Source organism: Dermacentor andersoni, chromosome 1 (assembly GCF_023375885.2).
Source record: "Dermacentor andersoni chromosome 1, qqDerAnde1_hic_scaffold, whole genome shotgun sequence".
Classification (NCBI taxonomy): domain Eukaryota; kingdom Metazoa; phylum Arthropoda; class Arachnida; order Ixodida; family Ixodidae; genus Dermacentor; species Dermacentor andersoni.
Genome location: NC_092814.1, coordinates 384005299 through 384024630, shown reverse-complemented (window position 1 = coordinate 384024630; position 19332 = coordinate 384005299). Strand labels below are relative to the sequence as shown.

At 48.1% G+C, this 19332-nt stretch overlaps 1 protein-coding gene across 1 annotated transcript in view; it reads right to left on the bottom strand.

Moving 5' to 3' along the window:
• Awh (LIM/homeobox protein arrowhead) overlaps window positions 1-19332 on the bottom strand; it is a 171954-nt gene that overhangs the window by 40880 nt on the left and 111742 nt on the right. The window contains exon 2 of the mRNA XM_050168505.3: window positions 7585-7766. Within this exon, the coding sequence (XP_050024462.1) occupies window positions 7585-7766 (182 nt within the window). The remainder of the gene's footprint in view (window positions 1-7584; window positions 7767-19332) is intronic.

The following is a 19332-nucleotide window of genomic DNA, read 5'->3' as shown; positions in this document are numbered from 1 at the left end:
CATGCTGCGGCAACTGCGCCTTTTTTGCCGGCCTGTGCTCTCGGGATGCTTTCTGTCGTTCGGCGATCGCTTCTCGTATCTGCCAGTTACGTCAGCTTCTCGGTTTCTTGTTTCCTTTGCAATGAGCATGTTGTTTCGCTTTCCGTATTTTAGTCGTTATTACACTTGGAAGCTCGCTATACTCCTACTCTTTATTTGGCCATTTGCAAAATTCTTCCTCGACTCTTGTGGCTATATTTGTTATTTGTTCAGCGTTAAAAAAATTGGACAGGCCATTTTGCACTCCTTGCTCTCTTTTCCAACTACATATCCCATTTTCAAAGTGATGAGTTTATCGTCACTCCCTATGCTGTTATGCCCTTCTTCGTCAATGAACATTTCTCTCAAGTTATGATGAATTCTTTGTTTTATCAGACAGTAATCGATGGTAGATTTCCGGTTTCCCACTTTCCACGTGACTTGCCCTTCACACTTAGGCCCTGTATTCACGATAACGAAGTTGTTGCTAAAAAAGATCTAGCATTGATTCCCGTTGTTGTGGGTATAGCCATCTAGATCCTGTACGTGGGCATTCATGTCACCTAATAGGATAATTTCGGCATCATTCCCGAAACCCTTAATATCAGCACTTATGCATTCCACTAACTCTTGATTCTTCTCTGTGCAATTATTTCCGGTCCACAAATACGTTACGGCCCGCCAAGTTTTTTTCCCACTCATTGTAGCTGATAAGCAACGATGATCTTGACATTTTGAATTTAGTCTTTTCCATTTGGCTCCCCGATGGATGAGCATTCCGACTCCCCCTCCCTTTGTTTCCGACTTAGTTCTGTTGCACCCTTCCCACCCATAATTCTCAATAACCGGCGGCTCTTACGAGTCTCTAAGGTGCGTTTCTGTAACCACATACACCCTTATTTGTTCTCTATTTAACTGCTCCTCAATCTCTGCGCACTTTTCGTTTCTTCTGCCGCCCTGCATGTTTATGTAGCCTATTGCATGGCGAGCTCTCTTTCCTGTTTTCCTCCTTTTTCTGTTATTGACGGCGATGCTAATCAGAGGTTCCCATGGGGGCCTTCATTACTACCTACTCTGGCCTCCTAAGCGCCCGTGAGTCCCCCATATTGCTACGCAGTGGCGCCATCTATGGGCAGTCAGCATGATGGCTTGGGCGAGCGCTCCGTTTTGCATGGCAGGTGTACGCTCGGCGCTGGTTTCTGGTGTTTGTTCTCACACCAACGCTGTCTATTTAGTGTGACGTGGCGTCTTCTGCGCGGTAAATGGTTCTGTGATACGTACTGAAGTTCTTTAAGTCGGCCCGGCCGGACTTTCTGCTGGCTTTGAGGCGGACGGAGCACGCAGCGCGATGTGTGCGCGCATGTTTGAGCGTACACAATCAGCCTCAGAGATCAATTGTGTATTTCTGAAAGTTCGATCCACTAATGTGACCTTATTTCAGTATTATCCACTAGTTTTAAGGTGCTGTTTAGGAGCAATGAAACAAACGCGACGATCGTAACAGCGTGGGTACCGTTCTGCTACGATAGGAGCCTTGCTGTTATACTTTGACAAGCGTTCGAACTGTTAGCTGCAGATTACATTGCGTGAATACTTGGCTCAGTGAATGACGTTTCCACCCATGAATGAAAAAGTTTTCGTCAGTAATAACAGCATACCTTACAGTGTGAACTATACTTGTCCAGCAAAGCGAATGTTTACGAACTGTGCGATCATGCTAAGCAGTGGTAGATGCTGGATTACAGATATATTTGTTCTATATAGCTCATGGTCCAAGAATGCGGCATCAACGTTTATAGATCTATAAACGTTGTGCGGCCTGACTATGCGAGGTCACACTGTGGTGTTAACCCGTTTTCTCTTTCATTTTCGAGAAAGAGGATGATAGCCGAATTTTTTCGGTTGTGTTCGTTCCGTTCTCTACGACGCACTCACACGTATTACGGAAATTTTGTCCTCAAAAACAGCCATCGCATTCTTTTTATGCAATCCATCTCGGATATTATGGCGTTACAGGGCAAAAGGTCAATGCCGAAGCACATAGCTTATAAATGTATCATGCTTGTTCACCAACCGCAGACAGCTGTGTTAAGCAGCGCCATCCGCCTCACGCAGGAGGCTAGCGTAGAGGAGGAGGAGGAGGACTAAACTTTATTTGTGCACAGCAGATTTGAGACCTAGGCCTCCCTACCGAAATGAGGGCTTCGAGCCCTTGGGCCCTGGCGGCATCTTAGGCCTGCTGGATTGCCTTGAGTTGGTCTTCCGGTGCACAGCTGAGCAACGCGGTCTCCCACTGCTCTCTGGTCTTATTTATTTTATTCTGTATGGGTGTACGAGGACAAGCCCAAACCATATGTTGTAGGTCCGCCCTTTCTTGACAGAATCTACATCTATCCGTGTAAAGGTCCGGGTAGTAGCGGTGATAGGCCACCGGGTTCGGATATGTATCTGTTTGTAAGAGGCGCCATGCCGTCGCTTGCCGTCTACTTAACGAGGAGCGTGCCGGGGGGAAATGGGCCCTTCGCAGTTTGTAGTGTTTGGTGATCTCGTTAAAGCTGGTCATCCGGTCTCTCTCCGTTCCCAGTATTTTTTGCGTGTCACCTGCTCGGCCTGTCAGTTCTCGAGCCAGGTTGTGCGCTATTTTGTTCCTGGGAACGGAGGAGTGTGCGGGTGCCCATATAATGTGAATGTCGCTATCTTCACGAAAGTTGTTTAAAATTCTCAGTGCTTCAGGCGAGATTCTTCCTTTTGCATAGTTCTTGACGGCTGTCTTGCAGTGATTTCAAGCGTGCTAGACTTGAATTACGTGAGAACGATGGTGGTGTATCACAAATATAGCGCTTATATCTTTCGTGGTTGACCGTACACGTGCATGCGCTCTTATGTTTTAGTCCCTACGCCAAGCGATCAGATAGTGAGCGGATTTACCATTTCATGCTGGCAATACAGAGACACGGGTTCTCTTCGTCGAATTAAATCCGACATACGCAAAATAGTTCACAACACATACAGACACCACGGCTAATAATGCGCGTCACATGTTTGCGCCCCCAAGAGGTATTTCCGCGTACTGTAGCTTCCCTGACGACCTTATATGAACGGACATTGCGTTAATTTCCCAAAGTACGATCTAAAACATCTCCAAATCGTTCCGCGGCACGCGACAGCAATGCTTTCAAGCAGCGCCGCGCCGGATCGCACAAGCCAGAAAGGCTCGCCGCGCACCCTTTCCTCCTCGCCAGATAAAAAGGCGCATAGCAGTAACCAAGTGAATTCTACTTTGCTGCTGGTGCAAATTTTCGGCAGCAGAGTTATCGCGAACACGTTGTCTTTTTAAGTGTTTAAAAAAGTGTTCCACTTGGTTACAGCAATATTAGCTCTGTGTTTGACTGGTTAAGCTTTGCGTCACCAGGTGGCTGTGCCGTGCAGGCGGCTCTAGAGTTACTGTATATGCTGCCTTTTGTAGCATATAGGTGGCTCTAGGTGGCTCTAAGGCCCATAAATGATAGGCGGCTGAGTCTGCTCACGTTTACGCTCAAGTCCCATGATTACAGCGGTAGTAGTATGGAGGAGCTTTATGGCGCGTTCACACTGAGACATTCGGCGTCTGGAGCGGCGCCCAGTTCGGCGGAACCAAGTTCGGCGGCGGCGAGATCCGCCGGAATAGCCCCTTCCGCGCCGATCGCTCCCGGACTGATTTTTGCGGCAGCTGCCGCCGGATTCCCTCGCCGCGGTCCAATGGGAGCGCGTCTCAGCAATTCGAAAGATGGCGGCCAAGCTCGACGCGCTCGTCATAGCGCAGTCTTGTACGCATCGCGACCTCGGAAATGCTCATCGAATTGGTGCGTAACCGCCCCGTCCTTTTTGACAAGTACCACGCGAAGCACAAGGTCTAAGCGACCTGACAAGGTGGCGTGACCAAGTTACGCGCGCTCTTGCAAAGCAGGACGAACCCACCAACGCCAGTGGCGTCGTCTCTTCGGCGAATGCTTCTGCGCGACACGCTTCGCCAGAAAGGTGCTCGCCAAACAGGGCTAGCAGTACTGCCTCTTCTTGCTCAGGGTTCATCATTGCCTTTCCAAGCAATGGGGGAGACGCGCAAAATGAACACACGAACTGGACGTGGGCGGAGACAACTGCGCAATTTCGAGTCGCGCGAACATCCGGGATATCCCGCGCTCGCTTCTAGGTTGACATATTATGGGGCAGATGGCGCTGTATGTCGTTCCGGCGGCGCGGTCCGCAAGCGGTGTGAACAACGCGATTTTCGGCGGCAGGAGAATTCCATTCGCTGTAGACGCCGGATTCCTCAGTGTGAACGTGCCATTACGCCACGGCCCATCCCTCTAAACGCCCAGCTCGCCTGCGTTTACCGGAATACGTACGCGTACGGTACACGCTCGGCGCTGCGCGATAGAATGCTCCCAGCGCACGCTGCTTGGATAGCTCTCCATGTGGATCGACGGCCAGGCGGCTGGCGGGGAGGTTGGAGAGGCTTCGCGCGCTGGCTCTAAGACACCGGAAGCAGACTACACGACGTCACATCATGAGGCAGAGCCAGTGAAGGCGGAGCTTAACCCCGATCTTTCGGCGAACGAGTTGAGGAGGAAAAGCATGGCTAGGGAGGAGGGTAACTCGTAATCGTCCGTATCTCTCTCAATATGAGACGCTTCACACAAATTGTGGTGCGAATGATTAACTGTAGTTGTATCCTACGCGTCTACAAAATTTGTCCGAACCATTTCAGGGCCGTTTAATTTGCGTGGAGCATCAGCTATTGCCACTCCTTCCACAACTGTCGACGAGGCTATACAGTCCAGTCGGCCAGACCACATATATCTCAGAGAGTGAATGTGGAATGCAATTGCGCAGCGGTCTTTGTCTATTTCCACACACCCATCTGTGTAAACTTGTAGGTAATTCGGGGAAGTCGTGGTCAAATGCTCCATGACTAGTGACTTGGTTTCTGCAGATGGAATACAGCTCTTCGAGTGCAATCGTGGCACACTTAAGCTGCATGTAGTAATATCGTCGAATGTCCAGGGTGGATCTACCTTCTGCCTCTATATCGAGCAGCGCATTCCTAAGACTCGAAGCGTGTGTAATGCTGCATAAAAATATGAGCGCGTCCTAGATACGTCTTAAGAGGGTTTTGGCGAGCGAAGGCTCACTTAAACGTAGTAGCTGAGTTATGAGAGCCTGGGAAGCCTGAAGTCGCAGAGGGCTCAGCTTCGCAGAACACTTTTTTGTTTGAAGCCAGTTGAGGTCCACCCAGGCAAAGTCAGAGTTTTTCTGTGCATGGCTTCGAAGCGCCATACGTCGTGTCACGTCTAAATATGGCAAAGGGCACAGCTTAGGCGCTTCGCACGAGGCAACCGCGTTCATCAGCGCCGACCAAGACGTCGACGCAGCCCTGGCGGCGACTGTTGACGGGTCAACACAGAAGCTGGCCTCAAGGTGACAACGACCACCGGCTTTTGTAGACGCGGTAACAACCGTGAAGGCCAGCCTTTCCGGGTCGCTGCAAGCTGACCTCACGGAAGCCCACTATCGTGTGCAAGGGGCCAACGTCGAGAACTTCTGTGGGAACAGCGTCGACGTCAGGTTCCCCCACATTGTCACGTGGTTTCATTGTATGCGAGGGCGAACGCGCAACTCTGCAAGCGGAGCCCGGCGGAACCGTTCAACGTCATGAGAGGGATTTTGCGAACGATTCTGCGATTATGATTGGCCGAGACACAGTCATCAGATTCCCCAGTCTAGTCACCTAGGGAAGATGACTGTTTTAAAAGCGGATACCTTTGGTGCAGCGAGTGTGTCCTGACGTGTCCTGATGTGTGCTCAGACATGTAGCGAGCCAAGACGTTGAAAGTGTTCCTAGATGGAGTGGGCTTCCATATGTGGAGCCATTTTAAATATGCAAAATAAACCCCTCTTATTTCCCTCCTACTCCCGAACGTATTCATCTCTGTGCCTCGAGAATTCCTAGCCTAAACGCTACTCCGAGCCGCAACACTCGGATGCCAAGCTGGCTTAGGGTTCCACTTGAAATGCGCGATGCACGAACCAAGTTGTATGCCAACTCCACGAGGAATTTCCCTTGAGTGTCGTGCAGAAAGCAGTCCAGCTTTAAATGCGAGATATTTTGAAAAAAGAAAAACTCGAGTACCCGCCAAAAAAAGAAGGGGGGGGAGTCGACCAAGCAAATCTCGAGCTTCGAAAGAAACGTTTTACTAAGTAAGCGTCTCGTTTTTTTTTTCTTTGATTCTTTCTTTGCGAATGCACTGATGATTGTGAAAGAAAAACAAAGGGGGGGGGGGGGGCAGCAAACTTTCTAAGAAATAAGCGAGAAAAATCAGGTTAACTGAAGTGCTTGATTTTTTCGTACCACATGAAGCCAAGAGAGAATGAAAGTATCGGAGAACAGATTTTCATTGGAATTTATACAAGACGAGAAAAAATGGAAATGAAGGTCGACGAAAGAACGACTTGACCCAGGCGCAAGTTGAACCCGCGACCGACGCGGTACGAGTGCGATACTCAACCACTAAGGCCCTCGTCGACGTTCTTGGTTATTTGTGTATGTCTATATACATATAGTGAAGCTAGCAGTAGCAGTGTTATCCAACGCGACTTGCAGCATTCTGTCGGATGCGGAACATCGTTTGAAACAGAGGTGGCACGTAGTACCACGTGATACCTATACGTTGTGTCAGATGATCTTCACATGGCAGTGCCCTGGTGGATAAATGAAGAACTGTGGGGGCGAAACTTTCCACTAAATCAGACAAAACACGATTATGCAATATTATAGGCGAATTTCACAAACTTCGTATGACTCAAAGCTTTTGGACATAATATAAAACAATATTGTCCCACACATATATACGCACTCCAGGGTTTTAGGAGAGGTTACCTACTTTGAAAACAACTAGCTGTGATTACACGTGACTTTGGCAACATAAAGAAAAATGCATAGAAGTCGTATTTATAGACTTTCATGCAATGGGTTCAATAACGTCCGACTTAATACATCGCTTCATAAACTAGGCTTTATCATTAAAAAAAATGTGAGTCATCCATTGCAAGGTGACTTTGTGTTTTGTATGGCCCGTCTTTACGCTGCATTTTACGGCTGTCCTTACGTGCCTTTCCGTGACCTGACTTGAGAGAATTCATGTAACACGATTTTACATTTGCATCATTATTGTTCCTGTTCCTCCCTCGCCCCCATTTTGTTTTTACTGAAATAACACTAACAGAAAAATTTAGTCAACTATAATGGCGATAGCTATTCCATTTCACATAATAGCACTAATAACAGGAAAATTATGTTAAATAAGATGCAACGTGATAGGTTCGGGAAATCTAGAATGGGGTTAAACGAGAGTTAGGGGCGCATATTATGAATGCCTCTTTTTTGTTCCGCGACGCCTTTTGGTTTTAGCTTTATCGTGTACTATTTCTGTACAGCCAAACTGAGCATCCGGCTCTAATTTATCTTCTAGAAATGACGCGACAGCGCTTCGTCGACGGACGGCCGAGGAAGAAGGGGGAGTCGCTTACCGCACGTAGTCGTGTCGGCAGTAGACGCTTCCGTGTCGAACGAAGCAAGATGGCTGCCGGTCCAGTGGAGCCCCGCACACGCAGCACCGCAGGCAGCGCGCGTGCCACGAGCTGTCGCTCACGCGCAGCAGGAACCGGTCGGCGATCAGCTCGCCGCACGCGCTGCACAGCTCCGCCTCGCTCTGCGACACGTCACAGAAACGCGTTTGGTGAGTGAGGCAAGGTGGGGCCTTCGGGAGCATAGTTTCGATTTCGTGTACTCGGAGTCCCCAACTCGACAGCAGGCTTCTAAACATCGTTGCTTAATTATCTATTTTGGTCCGGTCATGTCATTGGGATTACTAGCGTACTCTTGGTTTCTTACGTCGCAACTTAGCAACTGCTACAGATAACTTAAAGCTAATAGATTACAAAAACCGTCGTACGGCCTAGACTTGAATATGTAGGTAACATCGCGCTCAATATGAGTTCCAATAAGAGAATCTGATTTCTTTTCTGTGTGTGTATTTGCTGTGATGCTGCCATACAGTGCCCCCGTATGGTACCATAGCAGCACCTACACAAAAAAGGAAATGCGGAACACCGTTTCGATTACTGGCAGCACCCTGTATATAAAAAAAATTGCACTTGACATTTTTATCATTGAACTGACTGACGGGTATATGCCCGTGTTGCAACTCATACTGAGCCCGATAGCACGTAGATGACCCACAACAGTCTAACTTAACCAACATCCTTGAATCGGCCCACAACAACGCCGTTAGATTCATCGCTTCCGACTATTCTGTCACCGCTATTGCACATCGGCATTAAAATCCCGGCTTAACGTACCGCACCTCGCGTTCCGACGTGAAATCGCGCAGCTTTGTCTTTCTGCAGGTTCTATCATTTCCTACCACCAAATAACACGCTTATCTTGCCTGCCCATCGCATCGCCTGGACCAGCCATGAGTGTTCCGTCTACCTACTCCGTGCTCACACAGTTACATCACTCCCTTTTTTGGTCCATAAAGCACGTGACTGAAACAATCTTCCCGCCTCGGAAGACTTCTACTGTTGCAAATGACTTGTTACCGCTTTTTGCTATCAACTAATTAATATATTCAAACGCTGTTTATATGCCCACGGCGATTGCAGAGTCCAGTTGTACCTTGGAGGTATACATAAAGAAAAGAAAGAAAACTAACGCAGCAACCTAGCTGTATTTACCGGTGTCTTTCGAACTTGGAAAATAGTGTGTTGAAATATTGCAATCATGTGCATTGATAGAACAATGTGTATATTATTGTTGTTATTTATTATTCTATCTTTCTGTCTTCTACTCGGCCGCCTCATTCGTAGGAGCCGAAAGAACGACGCCAACTCCCCACGACAGCACCGAAAAAGCTCGTATTTGCACCTTATCATAAAATAGTTTCATGCTAAGATTACTGGGAACAAAATCGTCATTCTTATGCTTTCATATCTTGGCTCAATTGACAAGTCCTTGCTATTTACATCAATACCATCCCCTTTGCCTTACAAGTACATACGACAATCATATTTCTGACTGCAGGTTCTCGCTGCCCTCCTCCTATACTATAAGGCCTTTCTTGCCCCACCAGCAGTGTAGTGTATAGCCGATTAAGAATATAACAGCGAAAAGCTCTTCCTGCAAAGATATCTACTGTATTTATTTATACTCTTCGAATACTTGGAAAGACCAGACTTGAAGGAGGTATTGAGCAGTATCAAACAATTCACCCAGGAAACTTATCTGGGAGTTGGCTAAGTATGCGTAAGCATTGTGCCACTTGCTCATCTCCACGCGGGCCGGTGTCATTATCAGTGTCATGAAACTGTTATTTATTATTATTATGGGGTTTTACGTGCCAAAACCACTTTCTTATTATGAGGCACGCCGTAGTGGAGGACTCCGGAAATTTCGACCACCTGGCGTTCTTTAACGTGCACCTAAATAAGTACACGGCTGTTTTCGCATTTCGCCCCCATTGAAATGCGGTCGCCGTGGCCGGGACTCGATACCGCGACCTCGTGCTCAGCAGCCCAACACCATAGCCACTAAGCAACCACGGCGGGTGTCATGAAACTTGATCCGGCTAGTACAAACGACAGCACTGCGGCAACACTAGCTGCTGCGGATAGCGGCGCAAGGTGCATTGATGACGCAAGGAAAGTACTGCACATAAAGGCGCCAGGTGGGCTGGGGACGTTCAGATCATTAGAAGCCGTTATCGCTACTTAGCGCCTTATCCATCCACGCCGGAGCATTATAAACCGTGATCAACCGTACTCCGGCGGCGGCTGCGCATGTCACGGCAGCGCGGACCATGTCTTGAAAGCGATATCTGATGCGGAGAGAGAGCCGACTGTTGATAGCTTCGCGCGCTGTGTTCTCGCCGCTTCGCGTTGAAGAGAGACGTGCGGGTCCATATCTTGAAAGCAATGTGCGAAAGGGGCAGCGTGCGGCATGTGCTTAGAGCTTCGTAAACGCCGTGTTCTCGCCGCTTCGTTCGCTTTGAAGCGACAGGCAGCGCGAAGGTAAAGTCACTCGCTGCTGCGGGCTCTACCTTAAAAGCGATTGCCTTACGTGATCAACGGTTTTTCTCGTTGAGTAAGCATAAAAATGTTTCCACATTTAAAATTCTTCACAGCGATGAATCAGCAGCGGCCAAAAAAAAAAGAGCCAGACGTACGGGTATATGTTGACGTAATTCTCAGCGCTTTGCGTGGCGAAATGGATGACGCTCACGATTATCAGCATAAATCATTCTACTGTACCATTCAACTGCCTTCAAAAACGCATGTCATACTGCCAATCATTCTTACAGTTTTCAGAGCGATGCAGTGAAGGAAAGCGGCCAAATATCTCTGATCAGGCGTGAGACTTAGTATGGGCAACCAGCGCTGAAATTTGGCGTGCCAGCAGCAGCGCCGTAATACACAGTCTAGCGAGCGGTGTACGCATGTTACAGTAACACCTGCTACGTTTTTACATCAGCAAATTCATCGCTCATTCCGAAGCGCCTGTGTCCAGCTTCTGACATGTCTGGGCACTGTCGCGCGAGAACGTATCAGCACATGCGCTCCTCGCAACCCGTATGGTCATGCACAGAACTCGGTTGGGCGCATTGGTCTAAGCAAACGTTAGTACAGGCGTGCGTATGTTGTCGTTAAATGTGCCGTACAATCTTCGTGGCCTCCCTACCGGACGGTGTCAGCATATTTTAGCTACGCACTCAAGCTGCCCTAGCGCCTCTTGGCCAGCGCTGGTTCCCCGTAGCAGGCTATGGTATTGCACGATGTATTATTCCTCCGCTTGATCTTCCTTAGTTGTGCCCTCTCTTTTAATTGGTATAGCTGGCCGTTCGGTGGAGCCTGACCTGCAGCGTTTGCGAAGCAGGTGATCGGTATACACTCCGGATAGAACAGCAGCGGATGATCATCTTTATTTGAGCCCTCGATTTGAACAACCTAAGTTTACCGTTTGCCCTTAGTATCTTGTATTCTGTACTCTATGTATGTTTTTCGCGGTACAACGGCTTATTCAGATAAGCTTACTAGGCCAGAATAAGCAAACGATGTAAAAACGTCGACCTTACGGTCGTACCTGGCAGCCGGTGTGACGCACATCCGGCAGGAAATGGCAGCAGAGACCGATTTTCTCATCGGCTCCTTCGGGGATCGCGTTAGCGCACCTCACTTATTACATCAGGGGATCCATCTCTCTTTCATTGTCGTAGTATCCGCGCCTCCTTCGCTATTTCTTCGCATGGATGCGGCAATGCTGTGGCAACAACCTCATCACCCCGAGGACGAAGTGGTTTACTTGTGTTATTTTACGAATGAAGCGTATGTCACGTCTCTATATCTTAAGGAAGGATCGATTCGGCCTGCCGCAAGTCTTCTCGATTGGGGTGCCCACATTTCTGCTCTCGATCTTGGGATTCTGTAGGGCAATGATTAGGTTATTAGGACATGAGTTCAAGATGAAACCTGTCTATAATTCATTTTGCGATGTCCCCCGTATTACTGCTTGCGTGTGTTTTGAGCTGCGAGTTGCCGTCTTTGTTCTCAGAGCTGCTGATCTTAGCTTTCTGCATGAGTGGTATGAGAACACGGCGAATGGTGTGAGAATAGGGCGAAGTAGTGTGAGAATACGGTGTGAGAATACAGAGAATCAAACAGTACGATGGCCGCGTCAAGAAAGCGGACTGGCCCTCACACCGACTCCGACAGCGAGGACACCCGTATCTACGCACTGAGGTCAGACAAGCTTCGATTCTACAGAGGAGCCCTCCGACAGTGACTTCAAACTTGTGAGCCGTAAGGCCAAGAGACGTAACACCAGGACCTCTTCGTCATCGAGCACAATTAATGAAAGACCACAACGGAGGCCTGTGACCAGTACCATCCTTTTCGTTCCTGCTGTGCCCGACGGGTACATGAAACGCCTCAACAGGCGAACTGTATCCGTGGTGCTGGAAGGATTGGTACCGAATGAAATTACTGACATCAGAGTGAATACACGTAAGAACGTATTGGGCAACTGATGTCACGCACGCGGCCGCGCTGAATACTCTGCGCAACGTCACCGACCTGGACGGAATAAAGGTCCGTTCCCACATCCTGCTGGGTTCTGACATCGTCACCGGTGTCATCTATGACGTAGATATCGTCATTCACAGCTCCAACTTGGAAGTTCTTGTCAAGCCAGTTAGTGAAGCAGCTGTGATCGCGAGTGTTGCCCGCCTGGGCAACTCACGTTGTCTGAAGATAGTATATGTAAAGGCATATGTAAAGGTGGGCCATTTCCGGCATCATGAACGATCTTTCGTGCCGAAGCCACTAAAATTCCTCAACTGCATGAAGCTCGGTCACGTGTGAAGCGTATGCAAGGATACTGCAGTGTATCCTCGCTGCGCTGAAACCTATTCCGCGGATGATTGCAGGACAACTGTTCTTAAATTTTCGAATTGTCATGGGTCCCATGAAACTTCGTCAAAGGATTGCCCAAACATTAAAAAGGTGTTGGCTGTTCTAGAAAAAATGGCGAGAGACCATCCGTCTCATCAAGAGGCTGTCAAAACCATCAGAAAGCGGCTATATCGTCGCCGACGTTCATTAAAGAAAATCGGTGCCTCTGCCGCGTCCGTCGCATGCACTGCTACTCTACCTCCCTTGCTTCCCACACCGGTCGAGGCTGATAAGAACCAGAATGGTGAAAAAAGCAAGGCTGCTGCTGATGCAGCTTGGCCAAAGTTGTTAAAGCGATAGCCACCTGTAAATTCACAGTGCGCATCGGCAACCTTGCATTCTGAACTTCCCGCCGATAAACTACTGGAAGAGTACAAACAAGTGGTCGCAATGCTTCAATTACTGATGAATGCCATTCGCGTGCTCCTCAGCAAGCTAAAATCGTCGTCAGTTCAGAGTGCACTTCAGGTGCTGGATGCTGGAGGTCCAGTACTTGGAAGCCTTGAGTAGACACCATGGATCACCCAAAACAGTCATTTCGCACTAAGGTCAGACAAGCTTCGATTTTACAGTGGAACGACAGTAGATTGAGGTCTCGCATCTCATCTTTCCATCAATATATTTGCAGAAATCGGATTCCCATGATCGTTATTTGCGAACCAAACGTACTTGCTCCTATCGAATTGCCAGAGCACGAACCATTTCTTTCGTCGACGTGCAAAGAGCTTTGCAAAATTGTCGTGTACGTCCGCACGGATATTACGTATGCCCACCATGCAGCAGTACAACCACATGATAACAATCGATATTTCTGCCTTCGTGTAAGAAAGAAGCTAGTGTCATTCACCCTCATTGCTGTCTACATATCCCCGTCAGGTCGATTTGAACGCGACGGACTTGGAGGCATAATTTTGCAGACCAGTGGTGCATGGATTTTAACGGGAGATTTTAACGCCCATCACTTACTGTGGGTTAGCTTGGCAATCAATTCCAGAGGCAGGAATCTGGTGTCTTTCTCCTCTGATCCCGACCTTTGTGTCATGAATGATGGCAGTCCTACATACCTGCGAGGTCTTAACTACAGCAGTTGCCTGGATTTGACTTTGGTATCACGGTGCTTTACTCCGCAAGTTCAGTTGAAGTGACCATATCCCTACATATTTGCTGATCAGGGGGCTAAACAGTTCTACCTCGTCGAATGCAGTACGAAGAATCGACTGGACTAAATTTAAGCTATACTTGTAAAATGCATCCAGAGAAGAACTTGACCGCAGCTTGGAGGATACCATCACACAGGCAATGGGGGAATCTTCATGGCTCGTAATGTTTACAGCGAACGTTCCCAATTTGACGTAGAACTGGAGAGGCTAACCGCGTTTCGATGACGAGCTGAAAGGAGACACAGGCGCACGAAGACAGTTTGTGACTTGGGAATGTCACGGAAAACACAGAAGAATATCCAGCGCCTTTTCGACAAATTACAGGAACAACGCTGGAAGTCCTTTTGTGAATCATTGGACCCTCGCAAACTACTTTCATATATCTGGAGGACTGCTCGTGGCCTGCGCTCATCTCCGCAACAGCGACATCCTTTCATGGCCTTAGCTCTACGTCACTACCAGACGCAACTTGAGGTGGCGAATGATTTTTGTGCGCGGATCGCTGGCGTGCGTCACCCCCAACGTCGAAGACGTGAGTGTCGTCCCTGTGTCTCGTGTCCCAGAAATGGAAATTCCATTTACTATGGAAGAACAGGACGCCTCTTTGGCCGCTTCTTGACGCTCATCTTCACCAGGGCCCAACGGCATCACCTATGCAGCTCTTGCTCATCTTGGACAAGAGGCAAAGCAAGAGCTGTTAAATTACTGCAACCGCTCATGGCATGAAGGCATTGTTCGTCAGCAATGGAAGGTGAGTACGCTCGTACCACTACTCAAACTCAAGAATCAGATGTATGCGTTAAGAGACAAAGCCGGCAATATCATTACTAATATGGATGAGATAGTTCAAGTGGCTGAGGAGTTCTATAGAGATTTATACAGTACGAGTGGCACCCACGATGATAATGGAAGAGAGAATAGTCTAGAGGAATTCGATATCCCACAAGTAACGCCGGAAGAAGTAAAGAAAGCCTTGGGAGCTATGCAAAGGGGGAAGGCAGCTGGGGAGGATCAGGTAACAGCAGATTTGTTGAAGGATGGTGGGCAGATTGTTCTAGAAAAACTGGCCACCCTGTATGCACAATGCCTCAAGACCTCAAGCGTACCGGAATCTTGGGAGAACGCTAACATAATCCTAATCCATAAGAAAGGGGACGCCAAAGACTTGAAAAATTATAGACCGATCAGCTTACTGTCCGTTGCCTACAAAGTATTTACTAAGGTAATTGCAAATAGAATCCGGAAAACCTTAGACTTCCATCAACCAAAGGACCAGGCAGGATTCCGTAAAGGCTACTCAACAATAGATCATATTCACACTATCAATCAGGTGATAGAGAAATGTGCGGAATATAACCAACCATTATATATAGCTTTTATTGATTACGAGAAAGCGTTTGATTCAGTTGAAACCTCAGCAGTCATGGAGGCATTGCCGAATCAGGGTGTAGACGAGCCGTATGTAAAAATACTGAAAGATATCTATAGCGGCTCCACAGCCACTGTAGTCCTCCATAAAGAAAGCAACAAAATCCCAATAAAGAAAGGCGTCAGGCAGGGAGATACGATCTCTCCAATGCTATTCACAGTGTGTTTACAGGAGGTATTCAGAGACCTGGATTGGGAAGAATTGGGGATAAGAGTAAATGGAGAATACCTTAGTAACTTGCGCTTCGCTGATGATATTGCCTTGCTTAGTAACTCAGGGGACGAACTGCAATGCATGCTCACTGATCTGGAGAGGCAGAGCAGAAGGGTGGGACTAAAAATTAATCTGCAGAAAACTAAAGTAATGTTTAACAGTGTCGGAAGGGAACAGCAGTTTACGATAGGTAGCGAGGCACTGGAAGTGGTAAGAGAATACATCCACTTAGGACAGGTAGTGACTGCTGATCCGGATCATGAGAGTGAAATAATCAGAAGAATAAGAATGGGCTGGGGTGCGTTTGGCAGGCATTCGCAGATCATGAACAGCAGATTGCCATTATCTCTCAAGAGAAAAGTGTATAACAGCTGTGCCTTACCAGTACTCACGTACGGGGCAGAAACCTGGAGGCTTACGAAAAGGGTTCTACTTAAATTGAGGACGACGCAACGAGCTATGGAAAGAAGAATGATAGGTGTAACATTAAGGATAAGTAAAGAGCAGATTGGGTGAGGGAACAAACGCGCGTTAATGACATCTTAGTTGAAATCAAGAAAAAGAAATGGGCATGGGCAGGACATGTAATGAGGAGGGAAGATAACCGATGGTCATTAAGGGTTACGGACTGGATTCCGAGGCAAGGGAAGCGTAGCAGGGGGCGACAGAAAGTTAGGTGGGCAGATCAGATTAGGAAGTTTGGAGAGTCAACATGGCCACAATTAGTACATGACCGGGGTAGTTGGAGAAGTATGGGAGAGGCCTTTGCCCTGCAGTGGGCGTAATCAGGCTGATGATGATGATGATGATGATGATGATGATGACTACTCAAACAAAGAAAGTCGCCTTTCGACCTGGCGTCATATCACCCCATTGCCCTGGCAAGCAGCATAGGTAAAGCAATGGCTAAGATTATTCTTATACGTCTGAAATGGTACCTTGAACGCCACAACGTGTACCGTGACTCTATGACCGGTTTGCGGCGAGGCAAGTCATCAACAGACACTGTTGTTGACCTCACAATATTCATACAACAACAAAAAGGCCTCTAGCACATATAAGTGGCGCTATTTCTAGATGTCAAAGGGGCGTACGACAATGTTACACATGAAGCGATCCTACAGTCATTGGAGGCTGTTAGAATCGATGGCCGAATCTTTCTGTGGATCCGCGGCTATTTGACCAGAAGGTGCTTCTTTGTTATGACCGAAGATGGCCCGACTGCCAACTATTTTACACACGGTGGCGCCCCACAGGGCGGCGCATTGCATGAGCCTTATTCTCTTTAACCTAGCTATGGTCGGTCTTGCAGAAATAGTACGCAAGACAATTCACCTTTCAATGTACGCTGATGATATTTGTCTTTGGTCTTCTGCGGTGACTTCTCTTTAAGTGCGCGCAAGAATTCAGCAGGCATCCACCCCAACCTGTTCGTATCTCCGCAAACAAGGTCTTCGTGTGTCCATAGAATAATGCGCGTTAATCGCGTTTACGCGCCAACCCATGGCACCGTACCCTGTTCCTCTCAATGGCCAGGTTATCAAATACAACAAGTCTCAGCGCTTCTTAGGCGTGATTATTGGCAGGGACCTTTTATGGAGTCCCCCTGCATCTACCTGAAGCAGCGACTCATTTAGATTGTACATATAATGAGGTTCCTGTGCGGAAAAACCTCGGGCACGTCGGTACTGTCCATGATGCAGCTGTACAGAGCACTGTTTCTGGTCTTCTCACGGTACAGCTTGCTGGTTTTGGCGAACACATGTAAAGCAAACATTCGTACCCTCGAACCTTTGCAAGGCCAGATTCCATGGACATATCTTGGACTACCAAGATGCGCCTCGACTCACGCAACAATCATGATTGCTAGAGACTACTTGGTTCCAACATATATAACGATTGACAACCTTATAGAATACATTCGACATCTGTGTCGCATACCCAATCACTATATTGCTGCTTTGCCAGTACAAAAACTTCAAGCCGCCGCATCTTCCAATCTTGTTGCGGCACATCAAGGCTACCTTCCGTCAGGCTTTACCCAGCAGCAAGACCACTGTCACCCTTATGGTGCCAACAGCAGCCACAAGTACGCCTCACGACTCCGGGAATTACGAAGAAGACCCGTCATTCAACAGTGGGCCTACGTCAGTTCACACTGTTGTTACTGAACAAGGAATATGAACAAAGAACGCACATTTACACCGACGGATCTGTTTCAGCCACCAGCTCCACAGGTGCTGTTATCATCCCGGCCTTACAAGTCACAATAAATTTCAAAGTGCCCATATAACCACCTCTACGACAACAAAACGTGCGTTCTAGTTGCCGCTGTTCATTACATCGCACTAACCAAACCTCGAAAGTGGGTCGTTTTTATGTCTCCAAGGCAGCCCTTCAGAGTCTGCAGTCAGGCTTACGATGTAAGACCCATGAACAACCAGCGTTTGAGACCAGAGTGGTTCGCCATCAAGCCCTCATAAAGGGACATGGCATCATCTTCCAATGGCTTCCGGGGCACTGTGGCATCGTTGGAAATGACCTTGATGATGCCGCCCGGTCAGCGCATAAAGAACCCTTACACTTCCTATACCCTTATCAAGGACAGATGCTGAGAGGGGTCTTCGTTTACTTGCTCAAACCAGGACTGAAACTTTGTGGAACACCCCGATTTTCTCCAACTGCCGTCTCCGCCGGCTAGATCCTATATCGAAGCTGCAGATTCCATCGAACTACTCCCGCCGTGATGCACCTTTACTGTGCCGCCTCTGGTTAGGGGTGGCTTTTACGAAAGCCTACTCACTCATTATTGGAATATCCAACACACCGATCTGTGACTCGTCCAACTGTGGAGAGACGATCGAGCACGTGTTGTGTTTTTTGTAATCTCTCTGACAACGAACGCGACATTCATCGGAGGGTGTTAAACCGATTAGATAGACTATTTTCAGAGACTAAGATTCTTGGACCATGGACCCACGCGTCGCAGGCTTACAAAGCGACGCGGGCACTGCTGCGTTTCATGAAAGCGGCTGGCCTCAGTGACCGAGTATAGAGGTGAATTTATGGACATCCGCAGGTATTGACACCGATAGTAGCTTCTTCCCTCTCCTTTCTTTTCTTCCCTTAAGCTCCTTCTCCTGCGTAGAATAGCAGACCGAACGTGCGTATGGTTGACCTCCCTACCCTTCCTTCCTTCTTTTCCTCCTCCTCCGCTTTCTCCTATGTTACGCGAAGCGTTTTGCAGCTATCCAGCATTGTTTCGGTTTCCGCAAAACGATACCAGGCGGACCAACGCGTTCCCGCAAATCGAGTAACTGTGTGTGTGGGTCATGAGCGTACGTGCCTATGACAACAGCAGCACGACGACCACCACGTTGTAGACCATCGCATGGCGGCAACAGCATGTATTTCCGCGCCGGCTGTTCGAAGTGAGCTTACGACATGGCAATTGTCGGTTTCTAAATAGGTAGTGGACAAGCGTAAGCGAGAGAAACACAGATCATGAACTCATCAGCGACTACGAGTTATGCAATCACGGCTATGTCACGTGGTGGATATGCTGAAACGGCGATGGCATTTGTCACCCGGCGAAGAAATGCTCAAGCGTTCATGAAGTCGGTACGACGTCGTACAATTTTTACGTAGCGTTAGCTGCTACATGGAAAGTACAATTTTATTTACGTTTACATTTCGGTGAAGGTGTGACAAATACGGGAAACAATTATACCCGATCGACTTGCACTGCTGCAGTGACAATGATATGAAGAGCGATAGAAAAGGCAAAGGAAAGACGGGGAGGTTAACGATAGATTATCTCCGGTTGGCTACCGTATACTGGCGGAGGGGCAAAGGGATGCGGTAGGCGAGAGAGAGAAGGATAAAAAATTAAAAAAACACACACACGCACGTACACATGAACTGTTTCTGTGGGCACTGTCACGCAGCCCGCAAAGGCGTTCCTAGTGT